Source organism: Cryptomeria japonica, chromosome 11 (genome assembly GCF_030272615.1).
Source record: "Cryptomeria japonica chromosome 11, Sugi_1.0, whole genome shotgun sequence".
NCBI lineage: Eukaryota > Viridiplantae > Streptophyta > Pinopsida > Cupressales > Cupressaceae > Cryptomeria > Cryptomeria japonica.
The window spans coordinates 252,189,806-252,202,610 of record NC_081415.1 but is presented as its reverse complement, the minus strand read 5'-3'; the positions used below and the strand labels follow the sequence as shown (position 1 = coordinate 252,202,610).

The 12,805-nt window shown below is 34.6% G+C and overlaps 1 protein-coding gene across 1 annotated transcript; it reads left to right on the top strand.

Annotated features, from left to right (window-relative positions):
- The first annotated feature begins 9,629 nt into the window (after window positions 1-9,629).
- Window positions 9,630-10,859, top strand: LOC131860168 (F-box/kelch-repeat protein At5g15710-like). The gene has a single exon (XM_059214543.1). The coding sequence runs from the start codon at window positions 9,630-9,632 to the stop codon at window positions 10,857-10,859; it is 1,230 nt and encodes a 409-aa protein (XP_059070526.1).
- The last annotated feature ends 1,946 nt before the right edge of the window (window positions 10,860-12,805 follow it).

Sequence of the window (12,805 nt, the reverse complement as noted above, 5' to 3'; positions counted from 1 at the left end):
ATCATAAGCATTGCAGGATCTTGTTGGGTTGCTTCCAATTCTTCTTTTGTCAGATTATGTTGTATTTCATCAATGGAAGGAATCCTATTTGTGTTTGTTGATAAGGTTCTGGGTCTCTAACTCGATGTTTGTTGATTTGTGGACAAGTTCATATTCCATGTTGGGTTAACCGAAGGGTCATTGTTAGGTTTCATCTGATGTTTTGCCTTTTGAGCACTTGTTAATGGCATGAATGTTATTCCAACATGATCTTGATTCTTTAAGACTCTAAAATTCAAATGCAAGACTCAACTAAATGTAGCTAGGTATGCTTCTAAGAATTTCTAAAGACTAAAATGGAGACAATGCAATATATGAGTGAAGATTTACTATTAATGATTTCAGAATTCAAACACAAGGTTTTCAGCGTATTGCCAAAATGCTTCTAGTTCTGCCTCTTCTTTGATTTAATTTTTGAGGTCTATGTTAATTTTTTACTGACTTTCGAACTTCATCATCTATTACAGCTTTGACTATGTCATATTGTTCTTGATTGATGGGATGGGGCTTGGGATAAACTAGCCTAGTCTATGCTCTTAGATCCTTTCCTTGGATCACCAGGTGTACTAACCACACCCTAGGGTCTCTAGGACTTCCCCTACTTGTGGAGTCCCCTGACCTTGCCCAATCCACCCACCAACAACTTGAATGTTTGCTCCTAAGGTCTCACCTACTCATGAGATCCAAAGAACCCTTACTTAGGCTAATAAGGGTTTGTCTTGTTCCACACCTTCTGAGGTCCTAGCAAGGATAGGTCAGGTCTAAGACATGGTTTTCCACCCATTCATGTGCCCCCAAGAGGTTTGAAGCTTCCTACCCCTTACCGATTTCACTATTTTGTCTTTTACCTACAAAATAGGGCTACAAGGATTGTGACCAATTAGGCCTCCTATCCGGTCCTTTAGGGATCCCTCTTGCAAACGATGCATATGCTTGTGAAACTTCCCAAAAGACCTACTATTCATTTGGCAAGGGCTCAAGGATTTTTTTGGTTTTGGGCCTCCAAGTGTCTGTACACTGCCCTAGGTAGATTTTAAGGTTTTTAAGGGTTTTAAAGAGGGTTTTAGGCCTGCCAGGGTCACAGTGTAGGTTTGATGTTCTTGCCACCTTTTCTAGATTGGTGGAAGCTCCTCCTTAACACCAATGGTACTCCACTCACCCCTCTACAACTTCTCCAAAGGGTGCCTCCTCCTCTGTCCTTCCTTGCTCTACAAGACCTCTGCAACTTAACCCTTCCTAGCCGGGCACTGTCCAGTCTTGCCTAGGAGTGGGTCTTTAGATGGCCTCCCTGCATCTTCAAGGGCCCTGATTATTTTGAAGTATTGTACAGGGTCTTCACTCCCATTCCCTATGGTTTCATGGTGTTTCCATAATGGGAAATGGAGTTATGAGCCCATTGACACAAACTAGTCCAAAACTAGACAGTGAGAAGCCAGTTTACAAAATATTTACAAACACGCACAACCTACAAAACAAAACCTAATATAATTGCTCACAATGGAAGTAAATACACCATACAAGACACTCAACACATTTTTTTCTTGAAAATCAATCCATTAATGATCTTTTCTTACTCCATTTGTGCCGACTGGCAACAAAATTGCAATCACAGTCAAGTCACTTTGCTTTTGCCGTACAACAACTGACAACCAACCCATTGTCTTAGGGTTTGAAACTACTTATACTACCCTTTCCTCGGTCTATGTGCCCATTTTAGGTTTGTCCACGCTAAACTAAAGATTTTGACCACTAGGTGGAAAAGTTGCTTGACAACTTTGAAAAGTTGTCATGCAACTTTTGGGCAACTTTCTCAATGTTGCTTTTCTTGACTCCTAGGCCCACATTGGGCTATCCTAAGGACACCACCATGCTAAGAAGGACCCTAAACACCACAAAGGCACACATACCCTCTATTTTCAAGAAAAACTCAACTTTGACTTATGACCCTAGGACCTAAACTAGGACCTATGAGCACATGGCTCTTATTTTATTTACAATGGCTTCGTAAAGAAGTAAGAACACAATCAAAAGCAAATGGTGGGAGACCTTTGAAGGGTGCTCCTGCACCATTGATCAACTATCAATTCCTTGGCTGGAATATTTAAATCATCAATTATTTCTAGTTGAACTTTATTTGGCCCAAGATTGGGTTGCTCAAATGGGAATTTACCGTCTCCTTTCAGATCCATATGCTGAATATTACAATGCAAACTATGTGGAACCTAGGAATGATTGACACTTTTCTTTAAGGACTCTAACAAGGATTTAGAAACTTTGCTATGGTCTTTTCAACCAATTGCCTAATGGCTTCCTTTTGAGCTGCCATTTTTTTATTATCTTTTTCCTCAATTTTTCTTCAAGATAGACAAATTTTCGGATCTCATTGTCTATGACCATTTCAACTATGTCATACTAGGCATGATTAACTTTTAACTTCCAAGTGAGGTTATCCAAACTATCAATTATTGCCAATTGGTCATTGTTTGGCCCAATATTGGGTTGCTCAAATGGAAATTCGTCTTCTCCTTTCAGACCCATGTACTTAGGTGTGTTTCTAATACTCTAATGCAATATTGAATTATATATGAGTGGACACAAACTTGATTGAAGACTACTCTTTTGTGATGTTAGGACTTGTGGAAGGACTTTGTGTAAGATGAGGACACTAAAGGAATATGAATAAACTAGATGCCTAGGACCTAAGATCACTTGAAAATGCCATGTTTTCCATCTTTGAATTTGCAAAAGTTGAGTTAAATGTTGACATTGAAACTTGACCTTTTGATGTTGACACTTGACTTTGTTGAGGTTCTGACCTTGTTGAACTTTGGTATTTGCAAAGACACAATAGCAAGTAAAGAAAACAATCTTAAACAAAGAGAGCACTTGTTTGAAGGAATTTTTCAAATCCCCATGAATGTTGAGATCTTCTTCAAGACCCCATTTTGTTTTTGACACTATTTTTGGAAATTCAATATCACATCAATCAAACTCTCCTAGGGTCAAAAGGTCACAAGTATTACCACAAGCCACATCTTGATATTCCGTCAGCTCAAACAACCCTGTCACACCCTAGGGTGCGCCCGTTTTTTTGCCTTTTTCCAAAAATTAGACCAAAGAAGATTGTTCCTCAATTGGCCCATTATCTTGGGAGATATATGGTGAGTGTCTTGGGGGTGGATTCTTCCCCACCCTTGCACTGTGATAATCCAAGTGTCTGGTTACTAACTCAGTTTGGCCTCTATTGCTATGGTTTTTAATCAGGTTTCTATTCGAAGATACTCTTTGAATTCATGCAAGCATGACTGAGGCCTATAGCCCAACAAAGTACCAAGCAAGATGTAGTCACACAAGTGTGATTGAGACCTCAAGGCCCTACAAAGTGCTCGACATGAGATAAACTCAAATATGCTCCATCCTCAAAGATTTTAATCTCAAAAGGTGATTTGATTATAGTGAGTTAGATTACTTGGCTTTAGCAGTACTCACTTGGGTCTTTCCCTTCACACCGCCCCCCTCAAGGCAACTCGAGAAGGCAGGCCCTCTAAAGGATGTAATTACATAAATTAAATGAAAGCATAAAAGAAGAGGGTATGGTTTTTTGATCACCCATTGAAGGGGAGAGCATAATACATATCTCTTCAAAGACACACAAAACAACATTCTTTTTATCCTTCAATTGCAATGATTTTCTACTCTATACAAGAATGGTGTTCATTTTTAATCTTCATAGCAATCTGTGAAGTAAGGAAAAAAAATTAATTTGTTCTTTTTAACAACACCAAAAGGAAGTTTTCTACTCTAACCATGTAGAGGAAAATAACGTTAGTAGACACATGGTGGGATATCCAACCTATCTTTCCCTCGGTTACAGAGCTTTGTCTTTTTGCAATCAGAGTAATTCTGATAGAAATCAGGAAAATAGAAAGACAAAATGAAGAAAAACTTAAATTGCAATTGTGAATTACCTTCTGAGCGATTGCGGATTACCTTATGAGCAATTGTGAATTAATATACTGTCAATAGTGAATTACTATGATAGCAATTGTGAATTGATGTGTGAGCAATTGTGTAGCATTGTCATGTCAATTGCGGATCAGTTAAGTGGCAATTTTTTAAATTTAAACAGAAGTAAAAGACAAAAGATAGAAGTTTTATTCTGCAATAATGTTACTCCAAAACATGTGAGTCATCACATTTATGTCATCATAAAAGTTGAATTTGGCAAGGAATCGATGGATAGTTCTATGGTATTGAGCGATTTCATCTCCCTCTTCAATTTCACGAAGTTGTCTTTTTGCCTTTGTAGCCTTCGGTATGCTCTTTGTTGTCTTATATGCTATCTTGCACTCCTTGCACCTGAAATTTTGAAAGTCACCTTTCCTGCCATCAAATTAGATACATTTTATGCAAAAAAGTGAATTTTCTAGAATTTAAAATTTTTTATGGATTAGGTGCGCAAAACCAAATAAATAAGAAACAACAAATAAAAATTGAATTTTTGGCCCTTTTCTTACAATTGCGGTGAATTTTAGCAATTGTGTGACATTTTAATAGCAATTGCAGTAGAATTTAACATCAATTGCGGTAAATATTAGCAATTGCGAATTTTTGTGTTGTCGATTGTAGACCTGCGTTTTCTTGGCTCGTACAAATCTACAAAATCAAACAAAACATAAATTAAAGGTTAGATTTGATCGTTCACGTCCGGTTCACCAATTGTTTCCATGCTTGAATGTTGTAAATGCTGAAATAGGAAATGCAGACGATCACAAGATCCTTAACTATCAAAGCAATTCCAAACACAAATCAATGAAATGAAATGCATAATGAAAGAATTAAATAATTAACATAATTGAAAACCCCCTCAATTGCATTGTAGCTTCCATTGCTCTTCTCCTTAGTTGTTGTTGAATGACTCTTAGGCATTGCATTGATTTCCTACATAGATTAACAGCTATTTTGAAGACCGTGATCTAGCTTGAAAATGAGAAAAGGGATTGAATTTATAGATTCTCAACACAAAGAAGGTGAGGATTTGAACTCAAGTATTGATTGATAGATGACTAAAATTGATTGATCAGTGAACTCAATAGATTGATCTGTTAACAAAATCGATTGATTTGTTAACTCAATTGATTAGAGAGTGAACTCAATTGATTAACCAGTAGACTGAATAGACTAGCTAAATTCATTGAGAGATGACTGATTAGATGGATTAGAAGACTAAATTGATTGATTAGTCATAAAAAGTTGATTTTGAGTGAAAATGAGAGATTGAAGAGTTAAATGATTTGATCAATCAGTTTGGTTTCAATATGTGTTGTAGGAATTTGAAATGGAATTTGATTTTCATTTTCAATTTGGATTTGAATTTGGACTTTCAAATGCTGAAATTCAGATTTGATGAAATGTTAATTTGTAATAAATGAAATTAATTGGAATGATATGAAATTCGAATTTGGGGAAAATGAAATAAAATTAATTGGAATTAGAATTTGGGGAATTAGAAAAATAATTAATTAATTTAATTAATTTAAATGAAATTATTTAAACATTAGAAATGAAATTTAATTAAATAATAAAGATTATTTAACTAAGGAAAATGTCGCAATTAATTAAATAATTACTATTTAATTAATATGTAGAAGATGATTAATTGATTAAATTGATTTGAGAATAGAAATTGAATAATTAGCAATGTTAAATGTTATAATCAGGAGGAATAATTAGTTTAATCAAATAATCAAATAATTACTTAATTAAATAGATGAATATACATACACATATACATATACATATACACATATTTATATCTACATATATGTATACATATCTATATATATGTATACATATATGTATGTATATATATATATCTACATATATGTATATATATCTATATGTATATCTATATGTATATATATATGTATATATATATATATATATATATATATATATATATATATATATATATATATATATGTACATATACATATATATATACATATAGATATACACACACATATACATATACATATACATAGATATATATGTATGTATATGTATATATGTGTGTGTGTGTGTGGGCACGTGCACACACACACACACATATACACATATACATACATACATACATACACACACACACACACAGATATATATATATATATATATATATATATATATATATATGTGTGCGCACACACACACACACAGATATATATATATATATGTGTGCGCACACACACACACACACACACTTTATCAAGTCATCGATCTACGTTTTTGCACCCTACCTCATGAAAGCATAACAAAATTTGTTACCAGCACCTACCACATGGAAAGTGGAGTGGCTTATACCTTGCGTTGAGCAAGTAAAGGAGAGCGATTAACATTCAATGGGAAGTGAATTAAGTATTAAAGTTACCCTATATTAAAGGGAATGATAGTAAAGGTAAGATAAATAATTATCTTATTCATAGGAATATAGTTAGAAGCTATCATTTAATATAAGGGAAGACCTAGTAAATAGGCATCTAATATTTAGAGATAGAGTATTATTTGTGTAAGTAAGTGATTAATGTTAACTAATCATTTTGACTTAGTAAAGGATGACTTGTAGTGTTATTTTTGTGGACTGTTATGTGTTGACCATGGAGTTCGAGAGTAGCCACATAGTCTTAGAGGTGGCAATAAGTAAGAGAGATGTGTCAAATTAGAGAGCTTAATTGTAGCGTAAGTCTCTCGAATTTTAGGTATAAATAGAGGAGCATATCTCATCTTTTGAGATCATAACATCTCATATCATCTCTCACATTTTTCTCTCATTCCATCTCAGTTATCCATCTCCATAATCACTCCGCTTGCTTATTGTTCTTTGTTTCATAGTTCTTCATTGAGAGAAGATGATATTTCAAGAGCTGTGAGGAAGTGGGCTAGTTGCTATTGTTCAAGGCTTGGGAATTTATGTGTCAGTGGATATATTATGATGCTAGCATAATTGATGAAGGAATCGGTAATGCATGGTAGCTATAATCCAGGCATGAGGATTCCACCCTCACTTTTATATTGATATCTTATAAATAGATTATGATGTTGTATAGGCTTAGTTGAAGCCATGATAGGATTTGTGTTACTTGAAGTACATGTATTCTTGTGTATGGAAATTTGTAATCTTATGATTATATTCATGTAGGAGATTGATTATGCTTTATTAAAGCAATGATTGGAATCAAGTTACTTATAGGATATGCATTCTTGAGTTGATAGAAACTCGACAATCCTTATGATTAGATTTACATTTATGTTTGTAATAGCTAAGATAAAGCTATGTTATGCTATGTATATATAGTTCATACGAATCATTGATTTGGTTAAATTTTGGGGTTAGGTTAATCCATGGATGGGAATAAACCTAGATAGTCATTCTATTATTTGACCTTATGAGAAAGGTATGAGAATAGGATAAGTGGTCAACTTACTATAAATATGCTATGCTATGATGTGAAAGTTGAATATAGGAAAGAATGAGTCGGTGATCTAGGGTTAGATTATCCAAGGTTGGGAATAACTTTAGATATTTCCTATTATTAACTCATGGGATAAATATGGGATAGTTGAATGGTGAAATATCCAAACAAAGCAATTAAGTGGGTGGACATATGACTCTCACTCAAAGTACTGGGTGATGAATTCTTTGGCCAAAGTAGTGTAGGTTGCCATTGTCTACATTGTCGGTTCATTGTGATCCAGGTTTACATACTAGGCAGGGAACACCATACATGTAGGTTGAAGCCTATGTATGGTAGCTCTAGTTATGTAGGACACACCACTATGCTTAGAAGGCTATATTATATTGTGAGGTTACCAAATCAAACTCTTCGTCGAAGGGTCGGGCCGCTTCTATTAGAAGAGGCACGGGAGACTGTTAAGCCTTGGTTGGGTGGAAAAGCGTTTGAGTGATGCTCTTCCTCATGCAAATGGCGACCGATATTTGAGGATGTATGCTAGAAAGGACATCTGGACCACTATGTTTTACTTATGTAATCTATAAGCTCAATACCTAAGCTTATTTGTGTTCAAATATTCCTAAAGCAAATGGAAGTTTGAAAAAGGATAATGTAAATGCATTTATATTTTTATGAATGACATTGCATATGTTTCATGATGAATGTAAAAAGAAAAGAGATTTATTTCAGTTATGTATTTGAATTGAAAATAAAAAGAGAGAATTTATTATTAGTATTTTGGCGATGTATTTCTTTTTACTAGTGGGTTAAAACATGGTAAACTGTAAGGGTAGAAAAAGAGGGTTGTTACACGGTGTTAATGTGGGCTCACCTTGGTTGGAGGATGTGTGAGGAGATGTTGAGGAGGTGTTGAGGACGAGCTTAAGGACTGTGCTAGACCCTTGTTGGGTGTGTGTTGCTTTAGACTGTTGGATTCGGGGATGAGTTCCCTCGGCTAGGCTAAAAATCCTTGAAGCATACCTATATTTTAACAAATCTATATAGAATACGTTGATTCATAAATAATAACAAAGAGTTTTATTGTAATAAATTTGAAGCCACATTACTTCAAGAAAAAATAAAAAATCTAACACACAACATAGATTGATAGAAATCATAAATCAAAGATTATACATTTTAATAATTAAAATAATTTTGATTTTAAAACATTATTTGAAATTATTAATGACTAATTTAATTATTTATAAAATTCAATCTTGATGAAGACGGATAGATTTTAATTTTTCTTTTAAAACAAAAAGATTGCTTTTATAAAATGTAATTAAATTTTTCTTTTAAAACAAAAAAAGATTGCTTTTATAAAATGTAATTAAATTTATATTATTATTTGTTTTAAAAAAAACACCTTCATAAAATATAACAAAAAGGGACGCAACTATTGTGGCTCCAAAAAAACATATGGAGCCAATAACACTAAGGTTAACACACGCTATACACCATTGATTTTGTAAACAACAGCTTCGAGTTTTTACTTGTCAATAACATAGTGTACAAATTGACAACAAATCAACGATCCTAAAATTAAAAACAAATAAATTCAACTATATATATAAAACTAATAGAATTCGCTCACATCTCCCTCTCAACTTACACAAACAACATGCTATATTTAGAAAGTGAGAGTTGAAATCTTCAATTAAAGAAAAAAAACCCTAAAACTATTTATATGGCTTCGATGACTTAGGTTGGGGTCCCATGGGAGGGGCTTGGGCTCTATTTTTAAAGAAGAAATGGTCCCATAAGCAATATTTTTTCCTCTACGGAATCTTTCCCCAAAAAAGAAGCCCCTACTTTTTAGGAAGTGGGCTAAAAAAAAGGTGAGGCTAGTTTAGGAACTTTGTTTGCCACTTGTCAATAATGTGCACATTTCATTTCCCACTAAAATCAAATGAAGAGGGAAAATGATATTTATTTAATTAATTTTACCTTTTTTGTGCTCAAACTTCCTTAAATTTAAGAGTTCAAAATTTTAAACAAGTTGCGTAACAAAACTCATAAGACCACAATATTTAAATTTTTCCTAAAAATTCTCAGGTAGCTATTTATAAGAAAGCCCCCTCCATGGACCCCAGGCTTGCGTATATTTCCATGGGCCAGAATATTGTTTCCCTGCAGATTTCTGCAGCGCGAGTTGTAGATTCAAAAATATGGTCTCAATTACCGAATGAATTACTAGAGAGCATATTGAAGTGGCTTCCGCTGGACTCAGTTAGCAGACTCCGTACGGTGTGCAAAAAGTGGAACAACCTACTATCTGGCGAGGAATTCCTAACTTGGAGGAGGGAAAATTTCAAAGAGGATCCATGGCTCCTCATTCTCAATAATCGAATGGATTATTACCGTTTAAACGTGTCAACAAAAGCATTGAAGGCTTTTCCTCTTAATTGTGTGGCATTGGAATCACTGGGAGGATTAGTCCTGACAAGTAACGGGCTGAGGAATAAACTATTTTTGTACAATCCGCTTACCAGAACCAGTACTCAGATTCCTCGGTGGAGGCGCTCTCCTAGCGTGCACATCGCTATAGTATGCAATCCAAAAAGGGAAACTTTTGTCCGACTTCCCCTGGAAAGACTCAACAAAGAAGATGGGATAAGATTGGGAGACATTCTGTGGAAGGGCGATCAATATCAAGTAGTAACAGTGCACGAGAGCTTCATAGAGGTATATGATTTTTCAAAGCAATCGTGGTTTATTGTACGGCAGCTGCCCCCAGACGGTTTTGGGGTCCCACGAGATGGGGATATAGTTTTCTTTAAGGGTTTATTTTTCTGCATAGTGAGCCGCTTCAGTGTTGAATATGTTGACTATGAATGGGGTGTTATGGTTTTCGGCATTAAAGAAGATTGCACATGCCACATGGTGAATCTTTTTTGGCCCATACCCAATACTTCTCCTCTGTGGTTGGCTCCTCACCTGGTTGTATGTGGGTCAGCACTTGTTCTGATAAGGCATGATTCACTACAATTATGTTTGTGGGAGTTAGAGTATGACAATAATCTAAACATTACTTCAAGCCCATCATGGAAGGCCATTGCAAAGATGCCTCAGGAGGTGTCGGGGTTTTTCAATTCAAACTTAGATCCACGCAGGTCAAACAATTGGTTTTACAAATCCCTTGCAGCAGGGAATTATATCTGCTTCAAAAGAGGAGGTAGTGGAAATCTCGTCTTCTTCAATAAACAAAATAGCTCATGGAGCTGCTTCTCAATGGGTGAGAATGTAGAGAACTGTATATTTGCTCTTGATGCATATGTATATGACCCCAGGCCAGATATATCAATTCAGTGATTTTCAATTATGTTAAAAAAGCCATTGTCACTTTTTGTTTACTTTTGAATAATATCAATCTTTTTCAATAAAAATATCTTATTCTTGTTATTATTATCATAGCGCAAACTGATATGATGGATTTACTAGACGATTACATGTTTTCATTGATGTTATTTGCAACTCAATGGATGTACCATGTAGGTATGTCATTCACATGTTTTAGTTACTGATATTGCTTTGTAATGAATAAACGTAGAGATGTGATATTATAAAAAATCGATGAATTAATTGGTTTAAACTTGTATGGATTCTAAGACAATCTACTTACATCTTTACAGAGAGTAAAGCTCCAAGGACCGAACCAGAAATTGAAACCATTGTAATATATGCTGTATACCATCATCATGCATTTCGGTGATAAAGCATTTATGCTCACTTGTTCCTACTTCTAGGCAATAGCCTAACATAAAGAAGCTTAAATTGTTCTTACTTCTAAGAAATAACCTAACTTGATCCTACCTCTAGGTAATAGCATATATTAAATGAAAGATTAGCTCGCCGATATTTTCCACCACTCCAAGGTGCATTAGATGTTCCTAATCATCTGAAGAGTTTTGAATTGAATCCTAACACCACCCCTACAATGCCTGCTAAACAAATCCTTCATATCAACAAATTTCGCTCGCTTGGATGGTCAAAGTGGGACAATTTGTGTATCAAAGCAATTAGTTCAAAGAGAACCAAATTGAGTAGAAGTTATCTTCTTTAGTGAATGACATAAGAGATGTTGAGCTCATTTCCTCTCGAGTATCATAAATGAGCCAAAGATCAGATCAAGTTATCCAAGAAGTTCAAAAGGAACCAAATCAAATAGATGCTTCCGTACTTTGTGGATAAACTAAGTGATGTTCGTATTGAGAAATTATAAATGAGCAACAGATCAGATTGAGTCATATTTAAATATTTCTGTGCGTAAGGGTTTATAGAAGTCTTATACAAAGTGAATAATACATTATCTTATATACATATGTTCTAGATGCTATAGCCTTTGCTAATTATCAAGTCATTGTTGTATAACACAAAACACGGTGTTTGTCTCTTTGAAAAGTTCAGCCAATAATAAGAATATCTTGCAGACAATGTCGCTACAACTTGCAAGAAATTACTTCTCTAAAGTAAATTATAAAGAGTGTATTGTAGCATATTTCTGTTAATACTTAATTTATGTTCTTGGTGTATGGGTTCCGTGAACTATCCTTATTCAATGTGATATATTCTTCATATTTCTTTGGCTTATGTTCAAGTTTTCACGTTCATATCAAGTTTTATAGCACCATATCATATTGCTATGATGAATATTCCCGTCATTTCACCAGTGCCCATATTCCAAGCCTAGAATCACCTTTTTATTTTTTGATTAATTAGTACAGAATCTGTATTGAGTCCCACCCCTCGTACAATTCCATATGTTTTCATTAAAATATAGCCAACAATGTTTACCATGGGACTCTTACATCGTCCACCAAAGATCAACCTAGTCAATAGCATCCACCATGGGGTTATCCCTGCACATCTCATGCACTTAGAGAAATTATCCATCTCTCTATAGTCACTATACAGAAACCATAGTTTGGTACCAAGCTTTTCATACTGCTTTGACCTCCTTAGACTGGAAGTTACAGAAAAAAGCCAAACATGAAGCAAACAAAATATAGTAACGAAGCACACTAATTTGACACACTTCAGAAATCTCTAAGTGTTTTGAGGAAATTTACATCCACATAAGATTATACTTCAATCTTTGCCCTAAAATTTCAAGGAGGACATAACCATTGATTTTAAATGGCCAAAAACTGGTGTGTAAGTTACTCATACTTTATGATCCTTACTTGGCTTGGTGAGAGCATTGACAGGGGATTAATGATCTTTCTGTAATATGTGATTTTTTATCTCATATTTGTGTC

Coding starts and splice junctions, on each gene's coding strand:
- LOC131860168 (XM_059214543.1), top strand. CDS start 9,630: ATGGACCCCAGGCTTGCGTATATTTCCATGGGCCAGAATATTGTTTCC.